Source organism: Gouania willdenowi, chromosome 12 (genome assembly GCF_900634775.1).
Source record: "Gouania willdenowi chromosome 12, fGouWil2.1, whole genome shotgun sequence".
Taxonomy (NCBI): domain Eukaryota; kingdom Metazoa; phylum Chordata; class Actinopteri; order Blenniiformes; family Gobiesocidae; genus Gouania; species Gouania willdenowi.
The window spans coordinates 33,104,431-33,126,637 of NC_041055.1; the positions used below are offsets into that span (position 1 = coordinate 33,104,431).

Here is a 22,207-nt window from a genome sequence, read left to right on the forward strand (position 1 = left end):
AGGAATATTTTTCAATCATCATTTGTCTACAGTCCCATTTTGTAAAATAAATCATGAGAGAATCGTATCGTGAATCGAATCGTATCAGAGTTGAGTGAATCATTACATCCCTAATATGAACCTTATTCAAGCTTTGACCAGAACCTGACAAAGCAAAAGTGAAACCTACAGGTCTGACAGACATTATGCATTTATATCAGGTTTTAATTGTGTGTTTCAGGTCAGGCTATATGTTTTCCTCATACAAAAGACATTTATATTTGTTTTAGTGGTAAACCTGTTTTTATTAATAAACTGTTAATATCAACATCAGATCAACGCACAGGGAAACAAACACACGCAGTGTGCCCACGGCGCCAGAGACTGTGGATCTATTTACATAATCCACATATCAAATATAAGAATAATCCATGTTCTTGTGCAGAAAAAGGATTGATTTAACAGTGGATGCTTGTGCTTCAAGCCTGTCTTAATTTGTTCCCCCTCTGATCTGAGGACAGCACACTGCGCTGACAGCTGACGCACACCCTTTATTGCAGCATGCACGCACTCACACAGACAGCTGTTGCTGGACATAGAATCATGTTTAGGCATTAAATACTTAATGTTCGTTACCCTTTATGTGGGAGTAGAACCAACGACCTTGGCTGCTTCAGGTCTTCACTGAGGACCACTGTGTAGTCCTGAGACCTTAGAGTAGCATCACTGAGCTTCACTGCTAGAATCTGTCCAACCAGTCCATCCACCCAGTACAGGTTCTTACCCACCCAGTCCACGGCAAGGTAGTCTGACTTCACCCCTACAAAATAAAACCCTTTAGATGTTTCCTCTGCAACACATCTAGACAACCAGGTCTAGACCTACCTTTGATCAGCGTCCCTTTGGTGTTGGGGTTCTTCATCTCGGCCCAGCGGATGCTCTGGTAGTCGGGGCTGAGCCAGTAAACTCTGCGCTGGGTCCAGTCGAAGTCCAAGGAGAACACAGGCCGACTGACGGTGGACAGACGTCTCAGCGTTCCACTGTGGACCCCCAGCTGGAGCAGCTCTGACTGAACCGAGGCCAGGAGCAGAGGCTCGTCTATACAGACAACATCAGAATTTAGATGTTTAGAATCTTGAGAAATATTGTCTCTCCTGATATTCTAAAGACTTTAGATATTTAAACTCTAATGATGACAGTAAAATTATTGATTACATGGCTCAGCTGGAAGATAAGTCGTTTCCTACTTTACTACTTCTGATACGAGAGTAAAGTTGAAAGTTGTTATTTTCTATTTATTTTTAAAGGTTCAATGTTTAATTAAACCATGTATTTATTAATCAAACAATATGTTGATATATCTTGACTTTTTTATTTATAAAAAGGAAAGAAGTATTATATTAAAGATTCAAACTTCATAAAACGCCATGTTGTGTTTTACGACCCGAGCCTGAAGACTTTTATTTTGAAGCCTTAGGCTGTTTTATCTGATGGAGGTTTTGCTGAGTCATGAGTTCGTTTGGTCTGACCACAGAAGTTTTTCGTGAAATCCCACTCTGACCTGAAAATGTCCACTGTACTGGGGATTCCATCCACAGTTATGTCTTTCTATACATTGCTTTATTTGATAGGGACGATGCACATTAATGAACATCTATTTAAAGTTATAATAAATATTAATATCTATTTGCATCCACAGTGCGTATACAGGTAAAAACTAAAACCATAAATGACAAACATTATAATCAAATGATAGACTATTACATTACAGTAGAACAGGTTTAAAGTCAATGGTCTGTGGGTTAAACCCTAAACTACTAGTAATGGTAGAGTAGTGCCTTGCATGGCAGCTGAACACAAGTAGGAACAAGTGAATGTGGTTGGACTACAGAGTCCATGTGTCAAACTCAAGGCCCAAGGGCCAATTTTGGCCCTTCAGAGCATCTATTACAGCCCACGTAAGAATGACAGAAAACAAATTATTGTGTAAATTACCAAATAATTCTGTTCTAGATAACTCAGTTCCTCCAAATACACAAATTCAATGAAACTCTGTAACTTAATTTTTTTTAAAGTCTAGCAAATTACCCAAAATTATTCCACAACATTTTACCAAAATAAATAAATTTTTCTGGTTGTGTGACCAAATTCTAAATCGAAGGTCACTTATTGCTTGGATATAATCAGTGCCTTACATACTTATATGGAAGTGTAAACTAAAGCACATTAATGTTTAGTTTGATAAGTGGGTTGCAGATAACTTGGTCAGTTTTTGGCCCTTGAACTAAAACGAGTTGCACACCCCAGACTTTGCTGATAAAAGGCTAAATCTAATAATTAATTGTGCCTTTCTGTTAAAATGATTGATAAAGCCAAGTTTGAATCTACCTATTGAGAGTTTGGATGTGATTTGATGGAATAATCTAACCTAACTGGGTAAAACAACAGCACCTTTAGTCTTGCAGCTCTTGTTATCTGGTTCCAGGTAGAACCCTGGGTGGCAGTGACAGGTGTAGGACCCCCAGGTGTTCAGACACAGGTGTTTACACACAGCACGAGGGGCGGAGTTACACTCATCGATATCCACACAGGAAACAGAGTCTGACTGAAGTCTGAACCCAGCTGTGCAAAAACAAGTCTGTAACAAACAGAAGTGAGATGTTCAGGAACCAGCTCTGATGTTAAAGAAGTGATTCTGAGAGTAAAGTTACTGACTGGTCCATCTGGGGTGCTCACACACCGATGGTCACATCTAGGAGCTCTAGGACTGGAACAGTTGTATTTAGAACATCGTCCACCCTCGTCTGAGCGGTCCAGACAGTTGGTGAAGCTGTTACACACCAGACTGGCGTCTACACACTCTCCACTACCACAGCCGTACAGGTGGGAGGGGCATGTTCTTTGGGTACCTGTAGTAGAACATTCACTGGTTCATACTGGGACAGAAAAAGCACCAGAAATCATCTTGGGCCATTTGTTCAAAAGGTCATCTGATTGGACCTTTTTTGATATCAAGAATCTCTGGTGATTTCAGAGATTTTCTTTCTAGAATTAGTTTTTGATCAAGTTTGTTATACTGTATTACAAATACAGGGTAGTCAGGATAGAACCTAGCAGATTTTATTTACTGCATTTTAGTTGAACTAAATATACATTTGACAAAGGGAAAGTATAGAACATAGTAAGATTGTGCATTTTAATTAATATGTTGAGATCAATATGTGCACCCATTACAATACAAAACATTGTAATGGTATATCAGAGCATGGTGGGAGGCCACATGACATTTAATATTAATATTAATCTAACCAATAGGAACAAGTGTATCATTGTCTTTCGCTCTCTTTTCTTTTCAGGTGTCTTGATGTCAGAGCTGGAGGTTCGTGATTGATGGTTAGCGGCTCAACTAGTCTGGAACACTGATTGTCTATCCTATGCTATTCTGTTTGTCCTTCTGTCCACTAACCCCAACCAGTGGATGTGCTGCCCATTCTGAGCCTGGTTCTACTGGAGATTTCTTCCTTTAAAAAAAAAAAAAAAATTTTCCCCGTTGTTAAATGCTTGTTCATCTTTTTGGGTTCTTTTTCTTACTATGGACTTTAGATTTTTTGAAGACTGAAATTACTTTGTTATTTGCATAATTTGTGAGTTGAGTATTTAAATTCTTTTGACATTTCAGATAACATTTAAACTCAAGGCGACCCCACATGGGGTTACGACCCCAAGTTTAAAAAAAAAAAAAACCTGAGTTAAACAGGCAACAGATCCTCCCAGTAAAAGATCACAATATGATTCTAATCAATTATTTTTCTGTAACTTGACTCACTGGTTCAATGTTCCTTTAACAGTTCTGTGATGAGCCATCAATAATGCAGTATAGCCTCATTAGCCTGTAGCTACTGTACATTAGTGAACATGCTCACATTTGTTCTCGTCCATGCCATTAGTGCAGTCTTCCTCTCCATCACACCTCCAGGACAGAGGAACACACTGAGTGCTGTCAGCACACTGCCACTGGTACAGTCTGCACTTAGCTGGAGGAATGTTACAGTTCTGAAGAGGAACAACAAAAACATCTATAACACATCTGACTCTTAAGACATGATCTCATCGCTTCAAAGATGGAAATCATAGTTTTAATCAGAAATAAAATGACCAAAAAGATGGTGAAATGTGGTTAAAAACCACAAATTGGCAAAAAATAGACATGATGAATGTGGTTAAATTGGCAAAAAAATAATCATGAAATCTGGTAAAAAGAGATTAAAAGTGACAATAATGGGTCAACATATGTGACATTAGGTGTAAAAGCGGTGGAAAGGGTTTATAAGTGCTAAACATGTCGGGAAAAAAATGTGTAGAAAAGTCATAGAAATGGGACAAATGTAGCAAAAATACATTAAAAGGAGCAAAAATATGGCAAGAAAAAGTGATGAAAATATGTTAAAATATGATGAGTTTGGTAGAGTTGCAGAAAAAAAGGCAAAAATAAGCAAAAATGGGCTGAAATTGTTCAGAAAATATTCTTAGTTTCTTGAAGGCATCCGAGCACCCCCTCCTAGAGACTTGTGACCCCTGCTGTGGTGAACTCACCCTCTCATCAGAGCCATCCGTACAGTCCTCGTCTCCGTCACACAGCCACTCCTTCTGCAGACACTCGTGGCTGTGAGGGCAGCGTAGCTCGGGGGGGCAGTGGGGGGGTCTGGGACAGTCAGCCTCATCCGATCGGTCGCCGCAGTCAGAGTATCCATCACATCTCAGAGCCTCAGACACACACTGGCCACTAGCACAGCGGTACTGGTGGGGGACACACCTCGTCAGACCTGGAACCGGAGGTGGAGTTAGAAATTCATGCCGGGGGGGGGGGGCAAAAGAAAACAAGCAAATATATAGATTATCTCCAGATTCATGTTAACCACAATAATATATATATTAAGATGATTAACATTATTGATTATGTTTAACTAGAAACATTTGCGTAGACGAGTGGTAACGTCCACCGTCTTGAATACTGTCAACTTGCATGTTCTCACTAGAGCTGGGCAATAAATCGTGATTCAAAACATATTGAGTTTTCTATTTTGGCGATATAAAAAAATGACAATATCGCCTATATCGAGATATATTTTATATCTTAATGAATAATATTGAATACTTGTATGATTGTATGAATAGCGTACGCCCAAACAATGACATTTACAATTTTTCCATATTTCTGAGATATATATTTTATAGCTTATTTTGTATTCAAATACTGTTTTTAGGAGTTGCTGCTTTGGTTGTTTCTCAGAACAGCATGAAAAACATATTTAGATACATTTTGAGTGTGTCCAAACTCAGACCTTCCCTAAACAAGCCACACTACAGAACTCACTCACACGTGCTGTCCCTGATGGGAGAAAAAGCCAGAAGTGTCATATCGCGCAGCTGTTTGCTGATGAAATATGTCAGACACAATTAACACATTTATCCCAGAATTGTCTTTCTGGTAAGACTTTATTGAGTTAAATAATTGAGATTTATATCGTATAACGCCATTTTGAGAAAAAACATTGAGAAATGAGTTTTGGTCCATATCGCCCAGCCCTAGTTCTCACTCATTCACGCTCTTAAGGGATTAAATGCTTCTTAAGTACGGCAGGATATCACAAGTATCATGTACCATTTGAAAGCTTAGAAAGGTTTATACGGTTAAAAACAGAAGATTCTAAGACAATCGTCACAGCAAACACTCAATTATTTTGTCAAATTTTAGAAAACAAATGTTGACAAACAATCCAGCACTGCTGATGCCATGTCTGACTGAATCCATATATTCTATTCAAAGTGGTCTCAAAATATTCCTCAAACATTCAAAAATCCAATGAATCCCAGCATTTAGTCCAAAACACAGTAAAAGAGATGAAAAAGTTGTTTTTTTTTTTTAATCAGCAGTGAGGCTGAAACATGTCATTAAAAAAAAATCATTATTTTTAGATCAATGTTGTAAATTCATGATAAAATATTTGTGCTTCTTTTTTCTTCAGTACCATACATGAACTGCTGAGGGCAGTGTCGCTTCAACATTTACATTGTGAAGAAAAATTGTGCAACAGAAGAACCAGAGTCAAATGACTCGAGCACCAAAAATAACTTGTATTCACATATATTTGTATAGTCACTGTTTCATGGCACTTAAAATATTTGAATATCATGTACAGTACATTATATTAAGAATCTTATTTTTTCAAATTACTTTGGGAAAACTAATGAAAACCTTACCACTGGTGGGGGCAATGCTCCCCCTGCCCCACACAAAGTCTACGTATGCCTGGAAGTGAGCGTTGGATCTGAAATCATGGCGTGGGTTGTTTCCATATAAAGAACAGAACTCACCACACTTTGCTTCGTCCGATCCATCAGAACAGTCCTTCTCTCCGTCACACAGGAACGTTTCAGGAACACAGCGCGTGTTGTTGTCACATGGGTGATGACATCCGTCCATGTGAGAGGAACAGTCATTTTCATCAGAACCATCCTGACAGTCGTACTGACCGTTACACACCTGCTCCTGGAGGATGCACTTCATACCGTGGGAACACTGGAACTGACCTGGAGGAACACAAGCTCAACATTTATTATCAGACCATGTGACATGTTATGATTCTGGATTAGTGAAGATTTTAAACCTTTTCTGCAATGAGCAACACATCCTTCCTCGTCTGATCCATCTCTGCAGTCCTTCTCACCATCACACACGTGGCTGTACATCACACACTCCAAACCGTCGTTACACGGCTTAAAACCTCTACGACATTTCAGAGGTTCTGGTTTGGCCTGAGGGACCACGGAGGCTGGATAAAACAAAGAGTTTGAGTGATTTTTGGATTAAAATCATCATCCATACAGTGCTGTATTAGTCAACACTGGCTGAAAGAAGGTGTTTACACAAATACGTACAGGAAGAGGAAGTCGGCTTATTTTTACACCAGTTCTCGTCTGAGTTGTCCAAACACTGAGGACGACCATCACACACTTCCTTCTTAGTGATGCACTTTCTATGGTCATTGCACAGGAAGTCATCTGATGTGAAGAAGTCAGATATTAGGGCTGATAACTAGAGATGAGTGTCATACAATATATACTGTATAATAAAATGTGATGTCGGTTGACATTGGTTTGTTTTATCTATGGGAAAACCAGACCAATGTTGTGTTTTGTTGGAGAAAACAACAAAAATGGACTTTATTGTTTAGCTAAAGTTAAGAAAAAAATCTTATTTTTGACAGATATTAATCTGTGGAACACATGCAGTGTTGTATCACATTAAAAGTAGGCTTAGCCATTCATTGAAATGGAGATATAATAATGTGACCTAAAATTAGGCTGGTGTGAAGGTCTGTGTATATATTGTTAATCAGTTACTTGTCAGTTAAGGTTGTTTTTATTTTTGTTGTCAGTACTTCTTAAAGTGTCATTTTAAATACATTTGTCTGCCACCTAGTGGTCACACTGAACAAACCTGGCTTTTCACATTTGAACACGCAGCTTTTCTCATCAAAGCCATCCATACAGTCTCTCCGTCCATCACAGAGCTGCATTGGGGAAAGACAAACTTTTGATCCTGGACAAAGAACTGACGGTGTGGGACACACAGAGGCGTGTTCAGTAAGCGGAATCATCGTTGGACGAAGGGTAACGGCACCTAGGTGACAAATCAAAGATGGGCCACAGTATATAGTCATAATCAGAAAAAAATGGGTTTAAAGTGACAAAAAAATGGTGGAAAAGGTGGTGAAAAGGAATTTTTTTTAAAAACACAAAAATTGCTCAAAAGTTGCAAATTCAAGTGGACAAAAACAGAAAGTGGTGAAAAGGGTTAGTGGACATAGCAAATGGTGAAAGTGATTAAACTGGCTAAAAATAATCATGAAATAGTGAAAATAGGTTTAAAGTGACAATAATGGGTCAACATATGTGACATTAGGTGGAAAAATGTGTAGAAAAGGCATTAAAATGTGATGTAGAAGTGTCAGAAATAAGAGAAATGTAGCAAAAATACATTAAAAAGAGCAAAAATATGGAAAGAAAAAGTGATGAAAATAGGTTGAAATATGGTGAGTTTGGTGGAGTTGCAGAAAAAATGTAAAAATAAGCAAAAATGGGCTGAAATTGTTCGTAAAATATTCCTACTTACTTGAAGGCATCTGGCGACCCCCTCCCTGACCCCTTGGTTGAGAACCCCTGATAAACGGTGTAATGTAAACTCACTGCAGCCCGTTTCGTCCGAGCCATCCAAACAGTCGTTCTCTCCGTCACACAGGAACTTCTTTGGGATGCAGCGTTTCCCGTCCCCACATCGATGCTCGCAGCTCTTCGTGGACGTCCAACAGTTGGCTTCGTCCGACTGGTCTCGACACTGAGCTCTACCGTCACAAACCTGAGCCTCAGGGATGCACATTCTCCCATGGGAGCATTGGAACTCACCTGGAGGGTAGACCAACAGGTCAACACACTGTTCATAGGTTCAGTGTGTTGAACTGTTTAATAGAACCAACCTAGTCTGCAGGTGGTGGGACATCCTTTCTCATCAGAGCCATCCATACAGTCCACCTCTCCATCACAGACGTGACTGTACAAAACACACTCTTTACCGTCACCACAGGGCTTTGATCCCATACGACACTTTAGGACAGAAGGTTTAGAAGCGGAAGAGCTGCTGGGACACGAGAACTCATCTGATCCATCCTGGCACTGCCTCACACCGTCACACACCAGACGTCTGGATACGCAGCCACGCTTGTCCTTACACGGGAAATCAGCTACTGACACACACATTATACATTTAAAACATGAAAGAAAAGATTAAAGAGTCAGAGACGAGTTGAAACACTTACTGTTTGCACACTTCTTCACACATTTCTCATCAGATCCATCAGGACAGTCCGTGTGTCCGTCACACAGCTGAGATGGTTCCAGACACACAGAGGAACCAGGACACTGAACAGAAGGACTAGAGCAGGAGGCTGATGGACTCTGAGGGGTGGTGGTCACCTCTGTATCATCAACATATACACAGTCATTAGGGTGTTACCTGGAATTTAAAGGGATCCTTTCGTTTTTATAAATGTGGCTTAAAACCTTTTAAATGTCGTTATTAGTAAATCTAACAAAATACATTATGCACCATATTGGTTTTATTACTTTTTAAAAATGGGACTACTTCAGTTTTAGAGCCTGTGTTTCGCCATCTTGAAATCATTTAATGGATGACAGTCTGTGATTACTCGCTAACTTCAGCCACCAGAGCATGTCAGTGCACTGTTCAATCAAATCCATAAAAAATACTGAGAAAACATGAGTCATTGCGTAAATGGAGCTGCATGCTTGCAGTCATTTTTAATGTAAACTCAAAATCCTTAATCATTCTTAAACATTACATAAGTTCTCTTAATTAAATAGAAATTGGTCACAAAGTCTAGGTAGTTTTTAGGGGAGGTATGATGAAAAAAAAAAAAAATCACTTTCTAATGGTTTTCCTCAGTGATATGAATATTTTTAGCCTAATTCAGAAGGACCTTTTTACCCATACCTGACATCACCTCCTGACAATCCTCTCCTCCGACCATGGACATAATACACGCCTGCTAGATTGTGAGCTCCTCCCTCTCAAACTATCTTACAGCTAAAACAAACACTAAAGTATTATATATATTTTATGTTAAACTGCAGTGCCATATATGTAAATGCAAACTGCACTACTTTTTTCTGCTGCTTGTGTCTGTAATCTTTGCGATTGTGTCAGGAGTCACTGCTCGGATCCATTGATTACACACATCAGCTGTCACTTAGGACTCTGTGCTAATGCTCCACCAGCCTATGCAGTGACACCAGACATCCCTTGTGAACTGAGGATGTTTTCGTGGCTCACAGCGCTAACACCAAACTCTGTTTTGGAATTGGATGAATTCCAACTTTCACAGGACGACAGAGAGCGGTAAGCGTAAAGAAGGGGGTGTGGCTGTGTTTGTGAATGATACATGATGTAATCCGGGGCACATCACTATCAAGGTGCAGTTTTGCAGTAAAGATATTGATCCGTGTGTCCCTGTGGAGGAAGAGGATGTTCAGCCACTGAGAAGATGAAGGTCCACATCACATCATAAAACAGTGTTTGACTCAAAATCACAATAGTTGCTTAAATATCCATTAATGTGCAGTTTTTTGGCTGAAAACAACAACAAGAGTGTGTGGATAGTAAAAGATAATTGCTAGTGATCAGCTGTGTGTGGCTAGCGTCTACAGACACGCCTACTCATGAATATGCATAAGTAGGCCGCAAATCAGCTCGTTTTTAGAATTGCTCTGAAAGTGACTTTTCAGAGGTTAACACTCCAACAACAAAGTAAAAGTTTATTTTCCCAAACTTGTCAGTTTTCTGAAGTTGTTAGAATAAATGGAGATGGGTGAAAAATAGCATCATACTGTACCTTTAAAGTCAAGATCCTATTGGGGCTGATATCTGTCACTTATTGCTTGGATATTGTGGGTTTCTTAATGTATTTTATGTATACATAGAAGTGCAAACTAGGGAACAATAATGGTTAAAATTACTTGTTTTCCTGCATAAAATGCGTGGCCCCTTGAGGTTAAACTGCTCTATATTTGGCCCTTGAACTAAAATGAGTTCGACACCCCTGATTTAGATCAACCAAAAGTAGCACAAGCAGTTATTTTGACTGGAAAAGCTGTTAAATGGTTTAAAAATCAGGCTGAATGTTTCACTTCAATAGAAAACAATGTGATGTTTACAGGCAGTGGGGCCGTGTGACATCATCAATCACATGATTTCATGAAGGAGGAACACAGGCTCTGAAACTATAAAGTAATCCCATAGATCTACTAAAAAAGACATTTATAAGATTTTAGGTCACTATTTGTTAAAATAGTGGAGGATCCTTTAAAGGTAGGGTAGGCGATTTTCAAAAGCTAGCATGATTTTTAATGTAGCCTCCCTGATGGCTCCGCCTTTACCCCCTAGCTTTAAGACTAAAAGATTAAACACTGACCACATCCGTCCTCATCTGATCCGTCCCCACAGTCTCTCTCTCCATCACAGACGTGACTGTTCAGGACACATTCTGTCCCGTCCCCACATAGTCTGGACCCCAGACGACACCTCACTGTGTTCTTCTTCTGAGGAGGAGCCAGAGGAGCTACACTGGGACAGTTGACCTCATCAGAGCCGTCGCTGCAGTCAGAGCGACCATCACACACTTTACGCTCAGAGACACAGCTCCTTCTGTCTCTGCACAGGAAGTCAGCTGTGGGGGGAGAATGAACTTTATGACAGTGTCCGGTTTGACAAGTCAGAGATATGAAGAATCTTAGATGAATCGGTCGTAGTGACACGGACCAAGTGGAGCCAGACAAGCCATCAGTTGACGAGTGCGTCCCTAAGGCAGTGCGAGAGCCATGGCTGCCCGTTTACCAAATGATGTGCATGCCCTGTATATTACCACTGGTAGCAGCACCAGTGAGTCACTGCAAAAGATGTTTAACACCAGCCAAACAGAAATGTGAAGTTTGGAACATGTTTGGTTTCTACAAGGAGGACAGAAATCTTCAAAAAAATGTGTAAGTTGTGCTGAACTGCTCTGAGATAGCACAACAAATGTAGGCCAGCATGCAACAAGCCAACAGACGAGTATTGTGAATTCCTCAAACCCCACAATGACCAGCAGAATCATGCTGTTAATACAGCTGAAGCACAGTGGGTAACGTTATCTTTAACTTCTATGGACAACTCAGCCCCAATTCTGCACGAGCTAAGGATATCACAACATCAATACCTGTATTTTATTGCTACGGGATTATATTGTGACATTTTTAGTATAGGATTGTTTACTTTTCATGCCTAACAGCATTTTTATTTACTTCCTTTAATAAATATGACTGAAAACCAAGGCATGTTAATTTGTTTTTATATATATCATTTTTTTAATATGATCCTAACCAAACCAAAAAAAAAAAAAAAAATGATGTTAATTTAGAAAATCTTTTTTTGGGTTTATGTCTAAAAATAAATTCATTGGACATGTGATTCTTTTGTTTGTCTTTTTACTTGGAGATATGACATGTGGCCTTTAACAAATTGATACTGTTTAAATAATATTATAAGATTGTCATTTTTTTTAGAAATGGCTTTTTTAAAATGTAAGATTAATGTCTATATGAACAAATGTTAACTATAAAATCAAATAATTTGTACACTGCATCGAATCGCTCTGTTTTTCAGATATATTGTTTTCTAGCCGAATTATACCCGTGTATCGAGATGTGTATCAAATCATCCATCCCAGAGAAATGTACAACCCTAATTGGAGTCATGCAGGAATATAAACATGTTTCTATGATTAAATGATTTACATCAGCAGAAAATCATCTTTTTGAATTAGAAAAAAGTGTGAACAAATTAAATAAAGTCTTACTGGTGTAGGGACACCTTTGCACACATTTCTCATCAGATCCATCAGGACAGTCGATCTTTCCGTCACACAGCTGTGATGGTTTGAGGCATAAAGAAGAACCTGGACACAGAACTGAAGGACTGGTGCATGGAGGCTGTGTGGGAACATCAGTCAATGGTTCCACTGGAGCAGGAGAGTCAGACTGATTGTCCTCAGAAGGTACAGCACTCTCTGAAATAAACACCAGAACAGATGAACACAACACAGTATCATGCATTAATAATTCTAACATTGATTAAAGTCACTGACCACATCCGTCCTCATCTGATCCGTCCCCACAGTCTCTCTCTCCATCACAGACGTGACTGTTCAGGACACATTCTGTCCCGTCCCCACACAGTCTGGACCCCAGACGACACCTCACTGTGTTCTTCTGAGGAGGAGGAGGAGCTACACTGGGACAGTTGACCTCATCAGAGCCGTCGCTGCAGTCAGAGCGACCATCACACACTTTACGCTCAGAGACACAGCTCCTTCTGTCTCTGCACAGGAAGTCAGCTGTGGGGGGGAGGGGAAACACACCTTAGAATAAATTGCGACGTATAAAAGGAAAATTAAAAAACAGAACAATGATTTACAAATCATTTTAAAGATATTCAGTTTCATTCACAACAAATAAAATATCTTTAATGTTTAAACATAAATAAAAGCTGCAACAAGTGCAACAAAAGTCTGAAAGTTAAGGAATGCTCATAAAACACCTGTTTGGAACATTCCACAGGTGAACAGTGAATCAGAAACAGGCGAGTGTCATGATTGGGTTTAAAAGGAGCGTCCCATAAAGGCTGTCTGTCAGTCAGAAGCAGTGGGCGTGTACTGTAGCTGTTCCCACTCAATGTTCTGGAAGCCAAAACAAGGCACTTACATCTGGAAAATTTGACATTATTTGGAGCCAGAGTCTGCACTGTAGGGTCCAGTGGGAGGAGCCCTGGTAACACACCCCGCCCATTCAGCATACTGCCCTGATGACTTTACGCAGCCCGGCTACGCCACGAACTATAGTATCTTTCTCACTGGAAATTCTACCAACAGATCATTGATGTTAGTACGAAACCATTATTTATTTACACTCAAATATCTAAACGTTTTCTATTTAAAAATGAAGAATATCATACGTCTCAGCGGTCCTTCACAACATAACTGATATTCACAAAGAGAGCTATGCAAGATCTGCGGCCGTCAATCATCGTCATATATGACGTCAAATCCTGTTTTTCAACCTCAAATAACTAATTTAAAACAAACTTCACAGAAAAATGATCACTAGAACACAATGTAGGGTGATAACTAATCACAGCAGAGTTTAGGCTTAGAAAAAAACTTTGTGATGAGTATTTTAACTTTACAGTTTGACCCACATCCCATCTGTTATCATTGCGGAGGCGGGGCTTATGACCTATACTGCAGCCAGTCAGCAGGGGGAGCTCCAACAATAAAAGCTTCACTTCACCAGGGAGATTGTCCAGTCTATTCTTTTTACTGTCTATGTTCATAAGCAAGGACGGGGTGAGGTTCACCACTGAGTGAACAAACAGATTAAAAACACAGGTTCAACAAAATATCAAGGAATTTAGGGATTTTATTATCGACAGTCCACAACATCAAAATATTTAGAGAATCTGGAGAAATATCTGCATGTAAGCTAGGGTGGTCCATGAAAGCATGGTGAAAGTTTCATATGGCCTCCATTAGAACTATGTATTAGGTTTTGGTATACAGAAGATGATTTGGGAAGAAAAAAGATGTTTTTCAGAGGTTGCACAAGCTGCTCAAAGTTTAATGTAAAGTGACTAATTACATATATAACATGATGGAAAAGGAAGGTTCAGAGATCTCAAAACGTTGAGACACCCCTTAATCAGATTATGAAAAGAAGCAGATGAGCTTCTTTTAAACTCTGGATCTGACACAAACATTGTAAAAAAAAAAAAAATCCTCCAGCAGATGTTACAGCCACAACTGGACTTTAAGTAACATTCTAATGTAAATTTAAGTTTGTTTTTGCAGGAAAAACACCCCACAATTTATTCTAATATGCCTTTTTTAATTTGGCTCCCTTATGTTATAGCATGGAGAAACGTTTAAGTGTCTTTGAAACTTAAATACTAATTTGCATAAAAATTGTACCAAAATAATTTGGCATGATATGGAACCAAAAGCCGGGTTTTAAGATCTTACAGTTCTACACCATACGAGTCCAGAAGTCTACTGGTAACACAGGGAGCATAAAGACATTAGCAGAGGTTTCATAAAGTCTTACTGGTGTAGGGACACCTTTGCACACATTTCTCATCAGATCCATCAGGACAGTCGATCTTTCCGTCACACAGCTGTGATGGTTTGAGGCATAAAGAAGAACCTGGACACAGAACTGAAGGACTGGTGCATGGAGGCTGGGTAGGAACATCAGTCAATGGTTCCACTGGAGCAGGAGAGTCATTCAGCGGAGCAGGTTTCATTAACGCTGGAACAACCATTTCTAAAAGAATCAGAAAAACATCCAGTAATGTGACATCACTATCGTTGAGTTAGTGCCGTTTGTTTTTCTAAAGTCACTGACCACATCCGTCCTCGTCTGATCCGTCCCCACAGTCTCTCTCTCCATCACAGACGTGACTGTTCAGGACACATTCTGTCCCGTCTCCACACAGTCTGGACCCCAGACGACACCTCACTGTGTTCTTCTGAGGAGGAGCCAGAGGAGCTACACTGGGACAGTTGACCTCATCAGAGCCATCGCTGCAGTCAGAGCGACCATCACAGACTTTACGCTCAGAGACACAGCTCCTTCTGTCTCTGCACAGGAAGTCAGCTGTGGGAGGAGGGAAACACACGTTCGTTTAAGTTGGGATGTTGTAAAAAAGGAAAATAAAGACAGAACCCTGATTTGCAAATGCTTTGAACCCTGTGGGGTTCCTCAGGGCTCTGTTCTTGGACACCTTCTGTTAAGCCTTAATAAGCTTCCTTTAGGACTAATTCCTTATGTTGTCGATGCCTTGCTCTTTAATAATCCAGATGCCCAAACTCAGAACGGTAGCCTTTGCCACAGTCAGGTCTTCTGGTCATGTCGCTTAAAGAAACGCCTGCTTCTGGACTCCTGCACTTGTTATCGGTGAGGTTTTCTTTGAATGCTTGGAATTTACTAGCTTAGAGCGCAATGTTTAATAAACTAAAACTGGACTAGGTGAATCCATCAGTGAGATGTTAGTTCACATCAAACATTTTAGTTATGCTGCAAATCAGAAGTGGAACAACCTACATCAGAGCTGAAATCAGCATCACATGGAACATTTTTAAATCACAGTCTTCACTGACTATGACAGAGCGAAATGTATCATTTTATTGTTGATTTAACATTTTTACTGTTGATTTTAATGTTCTTAATCGTATAAAGCACATAGAATTGCCTTGTGTATGAAATGCGCTATACAGATATATTTGCCATGCCTTTGTAATGTATTCCAATTGAATTTGGTTGGAAAAGATTTGGGGTTTTAAGATCTTACAGTTCTACACCATACGAGTCCAGAAGTCTACTGGTAACACAGGGAGCATAAAGACATGAGCAGAGGTTTCATAAAGTCTTACTGGCGTAGGGACACCTTTGCACACATTTCTCATCAGATCCATCGGGACAGTCGATCTTTCCGTCACACAGCTGTGATGGTTTGAGGCATAAAGAAGAACCTGGACACAGAACTGAAGGACTGGTGCATGGAGGCTGTGTGGGAACATCAGTCAATGGTTCCACTGGAGCAGGAGAGTCATTCAGCGGAGCAGGTTTCATTAACGCTGGAACAACCATTTCTAAAAGAATCAGAAAAACATCCAGTAATGTGACATCACTATCGTTGAGTTAGTGCCGTTTGTTTTTCTAAAGTCACTGACCACATCCGTCCTCATCTGATCCGTCCCCACAGTCTCTCTCTCCATCACAGACGTGACTGTTCAGGACACATTCTGTCCCGTCCCCACATAGTCTGGACCCCAGACGACACCTCACTGTGTTCTTCTTCTGAGGAGGAGCCAGAGGAGCTACACTGGGACAGTTGACCTCATCAGAGCCATCGCTGCAGTCAGAGCGACCATCACACACTTTACGCTCAGAGACACAGCTCCTTCTGTCTCTGCACAGGAAGTCAGCTGTGGGAGGAGGGAAACACACGTTCGTTTAAGTTGGGATGTTGTAAAAAAGGAAAATAAAGACAGAACCCTGATTTGCAAATGCTTTGAACCCTGTGGGGTTCCTCAGGGCTCTGTTCTTGGACACCTTCTGTTGAGCCTTTATAAGCTTCCTTTAGGACTAATTCCCTATGTTGTCGATGCCTTGCTCTTTAATAATCCAGATGCCCAAACTCAGAACGGTAGCCTTTGCCACAGTCAGGTCTTCTGGTCATGTCGCTTAAAGAAACGCCTGCTTCTGGACTCCTGCACTTGTTATCGGTGAGGTTTTCTTTGAATGCTTGGAATTTACAAGCTCAGAGGGCAATGTTTAATAAACTAAAAAGCACACTCCTTGATGTTAATTTAGTTCAGTTTTAAAATCTTTCCATTGGCTCCCAGTCAGCCTCAGAGTAGACTAAAATTTAATCCATCAGTGAAATGTTGGTCAGGTATGAACCCAGCAGGTCTCTGACATCTATGAACACAGGTCAGATAGTGGAGTCTAAAGTTCACAGCAAACATTTTAGTTGTTATGCTGCAAAGAAGAAGTGGAACAAACTTGAGAGCTAAAGTCAGCATCACATGGAACATTTTTAAATCAGTCTTCACTGATGACTGAGGGAATTTTATCATATTGTTTCTACTGCTGATTTTAAAGCTCTTATTGATTTTTGAACTGTTAAATGTTTCTGCTGCACTCTATAATCATGTAGAACATTTTGAATTGCCTTGTGTATGAAATGCACTATACAAATACATTTACCTGGCATTTGCAGTGTATTCAATTTAGGTCAGAAAGATTTGGAATTGGGTTTGTAAGAATTCACAATTCTACACCATACGAGACCAGAAGTCTACTGGTAACACAGGGAGCATAAAGACATTAGCAGAGGTTTCATAAAGTCTTACTGGCGTAGGGACATCTTTGCACACATTTCTCATCAGATCCATCAGGACAGTCGATCTTTCCGTCACACAGCTGTGATGGTTTGAGGCATAAAGAAGAACCTGGACACAGAACTGAAGGACTGGTGCATGGAGGCTGGGTAGGAACATCAGTCAATGGTTCCACTGGAGCAGGAGAGTCAGACTGATTGTCCTCAGAAGGTACAGCACTCTCTGAAATAAACACCAGAACAGATGAACACAACACAGTATCATGCATTAATAATTCTAACATTGATTAAAGTCACTGACCACATCCATCCTCATCTGATCCGTCCCCACAGTCTCTCTCTCCATCACAGACGTGACTGTTCAGGACACATTCTGTCCCGTCCCCACACAGTCTGGACCCCAGACGACACCTCACTGTGTTCTTCTGAGGAGGAGCCAGAGGAGCTACACTGGGACAGTTGACCTCATCAGAGCCGTCGCTGCAGTCAGAGCGACCATCACACACTTTACGCTCAGAGACACAGCTCCTTCTGTCTCTGCACAGGAAGTCAGCTGTGGGGGGAGGGGTCATTTACTATAAACCTATCTAATTATCATCATGTTGTGATTGGTCGCTCACCTTTAGAGTGACATTCTTTCACACAGCGCGCTTCATCAAATCCATCAGGACAGTCTTTGTGTCCGTCACAGATCAGGTGTGGGGCGATACAGATGTTTGTGGTGGAGGGACAGAAGAGGTGGGGGCTACTGCAGACCACCTCAGTCACAGCAGAAGGTAGGACAACCTCTGGTGAAGTGCCTTCATGAAAAACAGAACAGAGGAAGTAAGATTAAAGTTTTATTAAGTTACAGCAGTGCTTCTCAATGTGTGATTGCATCCCCTGGGGGGGGGGGGGGGGGGGGGGGGGGGGGGGGGGGGGGGGTGGGAATCACACATTGATTTAAAATGACAAATAATTAAAATGCAAAAAAATGTAAAATAACTACAAAATTACATACAATTTACAAACAGACAAATCTACTTAAAACCACCCCACAAAACAGAAATAAAATACAAAACAGAGAGATACATTACATTAAACAGAAACATACAAAGTTTACAAAAAACAACAAAACTACTCAAATTACACAAAAATAGAAAGACAATAATTTAAACAAAACAGAAAAAACCACAGAAAAACAAAATGACAACAGAATTACACAAATTAACAAGGTCTAAACGACTAAAAATCTTTTGTTTTTAATCATTTTTGCACAGATTGCAAACAATGTTTTGTTATTTCCTGTGTTTTTCTGATGCACTAACATTTTTTCATGCCGGTGATTAGTTTATTATGAAATGATGTTAACTGTTCCCTGTTCAATAAATGTGAAAATGTTATTTCTCTGAAAAAGTTTAACTTTGTTCAAAGTGGGAAACACTCAAAAGTTCTAGAACCACTGGTTTACAGCAGTGAGGTTTAGTGACTAACGTAAAACTCACCACATTGTATTTCATCAGATCCATCGTCACAGTCCTTCTCTCCATCACACACGTGACTGTATAATATACACACTGATCCGTCTTTACAGGGAACGGAACCAAAGCGACACTTCAGCTCCTTCTGTTTCACATGAAGCTGCAGAACCGAACAGTTGCGTTCATCTGATCCATCAGGGCACTGAGAGACTCCATCACACAGCTGACCAATGGGAACGCAGCTACTGCCATCCTTACACTGGAAGTCCTCTGAAAAGGAGAAATCATTAGAGAACAGTCTCAAAGTATTGATTAGGATCGATTATCTCTTACTTTCCGATGAACATCTGCTACCACATTGTTCTTCATCGTCTCCCTCAGGACAGTCCAGATGTCCATCACACAGCTGGATCTGTTGGACACACACTGAGGAGTGACGACACAACAACGATGGCTTTTCACACCGGGAAGGAGGCGCGCCTACGCACAAAATAAATAAAAAGATGAGGTAAGGGTAAAGCCTTGTGTTAGACACGCTTTCAAAATAAAGTTCAACTCAAGAGCTGCACAAACTGTCAGCTATCATTAATGGATGTTAGGAAAACAGCATTGTCTCATTGGGTGGACAACAGTACTAATGTGTGGCCCCCAGAAGGAAGGAATTAAAAATACACAAACATTAAATTAGATGCAAACACAAAATTAACAAAAGTTGCAGGAGACAAAAAATACACAAAAACTAAAATTACAAAATGACAAGACAAAATGAATCCAAAAACACACAAGACAAAGGCAGAAAAGTAATTAAAACCACAGCAAATACACAAAAACACACCCTGTGTTAATGCTCTGATTGGTCATTCTAAATATTGATGAATGTTGATCATGTGACGTGCGTTCCTGCTGGTGTTAATCTCAGTTTAACAGACCTGTGTGAACGCTCCAGAGAACAGGAATCACAGTGAACACGTGGTCTCTCACAGTAAATCCTCCAACGTTCGTCCCGTTGCGTCGATCCCATAAAGTCAGTTTGTTTTGATCAATAGACAAAAGAAACGGTTCAAAGGCAGCGATGATGGAGCCCGAGATGTTCCACCTTCGTCCAGCTTCATGTTTCTTCTCCTGCAGTAAACTCATAGTCGTCAACCCTAAAACAATTAATAAAAAACATGTTAAAAATATTGCTACCTTTAGTATTAGCCGATTAAACAGTAGCAACATTTATTATTAACCAACGTTTTAACCTTTCACAGAAAAATATTTTACCAATTAATAAAATAAAAAAAACAAAAAAAACCCACAATAAAAACATTATATCAGATTTTAGATGAAGGCGATACAATCCGATACTAGTTTTTTAATCAATACATTTCACAGCTCTAACTCTTTGTTATAATCAGACCAATAAGTCCCTATAAAGGCTTAGAAAATTAATTTGATATGATGGCAGAACTCATGATTTTAAAAGAAAAAATTTACATTTTAACTTCATGAAATCAAAAAGATGAGAAACTTAATCTCAAAGTAGCATTTTTCACTGAATTTACACTTTTTTCAGTCATAAGTAACTCTGACATAGATACTGATTAAACAAAATGTTAATATGTCAATAACTGTGTTAAAGTAGGATAGTTTAAAAAAATTTTGGCATTATTTTCAACAATCAAATACTGTGCATCCCTACATTTAACACCACAAATTAGAAATGTATAGAATAAACCTTTGCCCTCCAAATAACTTGTTCCCTGTTAGTTCAAGAAATTCTAAAAAGTAACATTTCAGAATAAATCAAAAAGTAGATTAAGCTCATTACCTGCATAAAAAACTGATTTTGAAATACAGGAAAAAGCAATCATTAAGAAAATTCAGTACACGTATGAAATGAAGTAGGGGTAAGTAACATGTCTAATAACGCAATTAACATTTCATCATAAATCAAAACGCAAACAAAATGAAACCAATCACTTGCACAAAAAACAAAAGTAAAAGTGCAGCAGTCAAAAATTCAGGAAATAACCAAAAAAGCTAAGAAAAAAGGACATTAATGTTAAAGTTAGCAATTAAAACTTTTTGTTCCACTTCCATGACGACAAAAACCATAATTTTTACACTTTAGTTCCATGTTACAATTAAGTTTCTGGTCCATATCTGATGCAGTTAAACAATTTAATGCTCTTATAATATCTGATACATTTTTAGGTTCTCGCTTTTACTTTGTGTGTTTAGTGTTAATGATCTTTATTACCAATAAAAAAAGGTTTTAAAAATAATGAAATAAAAGTTGTACCTCACCTATCATACCTCCACACACATATTCCAGACACTTTATAATGATTTTAACAGCACGTTCTCACCCGTTCCTCTGGTGTTCCACAGCAGGCTGTCTGCTCTGACGTCAAAGCTGATTGGTCCTCTCAGACTTCCTGATATCTGCAGCAGCTCCTGAGCTTTACCCGCTGATGTCCTCATGTGGTAGAGCATGTCCTCCTCCAGCCAGTAGAGGGCGCCCCTCAGCCAGTCCAGCTGTAGGTTCTCAATGCGTTTGGTGGAGCGGTGAATCCACCGTGAGAAGCTACCGTCCACTGTGCCGATGGCATGCTGGTCACATGACATGTAGTAGATACTCCCACTCCTCTGGTCCACGGTTAGAGAGCAGACTGATGGAGGAACAGGAGGAGGATGGTAAACTGAACCCTGACTCATCATAAACCATTACAGAGTAGATAATACTAACCTGGTGAAGGTGTCTGAATCACATCAAACTTCATCTGAGGGAAACTGGTTTTCTGAATGAACCCAGTTCTGTTGGTCCAGTACAACAGGTCTCTGTACCAGTCCACGTCAAAGGACCCGATGCCTCCACTGGTTTTAAAAAGCTGAGTCTCATGAAGCTCTTTGTCTCTGAACTCCAACAGATTGATGTTTCTATCTGTGTTATATAAGAACCGAAAATCTGAGGAAGAGAAGAAAACATTTATAGAATAATGTTTGCACCATAAAGACAATAAAAATGTAACCAAACCTACATTCACATTTCCCATCAAGCAGCAGTACTTTAGAGTTTGGACACGCACACACAAATCCAGCAGGGTTGGCTTTGGTCAGCTGACAGAAGTCACATGGGGACTTTCTACACGCACTGAGAACTGCTGAGGATGAGGAGGACACATGGTGTGATGGGACACGTATTTACTCACTG

The 22,207-nt window shown here is 39.8% G+C and overlaps 1 protein-coding gene across 4 annotated transcripts in view; it reads right to left on the reverse strand.

Moving 5' to 3' along the window:
• Positions 1 to 22,207, reverse strand: part of LOC114472964 (low-density lipoprotein receptor-related protein 2) — a 41,257-nt gene that overhangs the window by 12,251 nt on the left and 6,799 nt on the right. Inside the window, exons 11-39 of one of the 4 annotated variants that reach the window (XM_028462284.1) lie at positions 22,035 to 22,154; positions 21,743 to 21,961; positions 21,363 to 21,665; positions 19,938 to 20,156; positions 19,342 to 19,488; positions 19,033 to 19,278; positions 18,169 to 18,348; positions 17,850 to 18,101; positions 17,562 to 17,771; positions 16,377 to 16,631; positions 16,077 to 16,295; positions 15,049 to 15,300; positions 14,749 to 14,967; positions 12,738 to 12,986; positions 12,450 to 12,659; positions 11,028 to 11,282; positions 8,856 to 9,014; positions 8,517 to 8,783; positions 8,230 to 8,445; positions 7,481 to 7,663; positions 6,919 to 7,041; positions 6,648 to 6,812; positions 6,355 to 6,570; positions 4,573 to 4,802; positions 3,903 to 4,032; positions 2,695 to 2,888; positions 2,431 to 2,617; positions 865 to 1,077; positions 616 to 799 (exon numbers count right to left, since the gene is read on the reverse strand). In XM_028462284.1, the coding sequence (XP_028318085.1) occupies positions 616 to 799; positions 865 to 1,077; positions 2,431 to 2,617; positions 2,695 to 2,888; positions 3,903 to 4,032; positions 4,573 to 4,802; positions 6,355 to 6,570; positions 6,648 to 6,812; positions 6,919 to 7,041; positions 7,481 to 7,663; positions 8,230 to 8,445; positions 8,517 to 8,783; positions 8,856 to 9,014; positions 11,028 to 11,282; positions 12,450 to 12,659; positions 12,738 to 12,986; positions 14,749 to 14,967; positions 15,049 to 15,300; positions 16,077 to 16,295; positions 16,377 to 16,631; positions 17,562 to 17,771; positions 17,850 to 18,101; positions 18,169 to 18,348; positions 19,033 to 19,278; positions 19,342 to 19,488; positions 19,938 to 20,156; positions 21,363 to 21,665; positions 21,743 to 21,961; positions 22,035 to 22,154 (6,022 nt within the window). Of the gene's footprint in view, positions 1 to 615; positions 800 to 864; positions 1,078 to 2,430; positions 2,618 to 2,694; positions 2,889 to 3,902; positions 4,033 to 4,572; positions 4,803 to 6,354; positions 6,571 to 6,647; positions 6,813 to 6,918; positions 7,042 to 7,480; positions 7,664 to 8,229; positions 8,446 to 8,516; positions 8,784 to 8,855; positions 9,015 to 11,027; positions 11,283 to 12,449; positions 12,660 to 12,737; positions 12,987 to 14,748; positions 14,968 to 15,048; positions 15,301 to 16,076; positions 16,296 to 16,376; positions 16,632 to 17,561; positions 17,772 to 17,849; positions 18,102 to 18,168; positions 18,349 to 19,032; positions 19,279 to 19,341; positions 19,489 to 19,937; positions 20,157 to 21,362; positions 21,666 to 21,742; positions 21,962 to 22,034; positions 22,158 to 22,207 lie in introns of all 4 variants that reach the window. The other 3 variants (XM_028462283.1, XM_028462282.1, XM_028462285.1) reach the window with 3 other exon arrangements.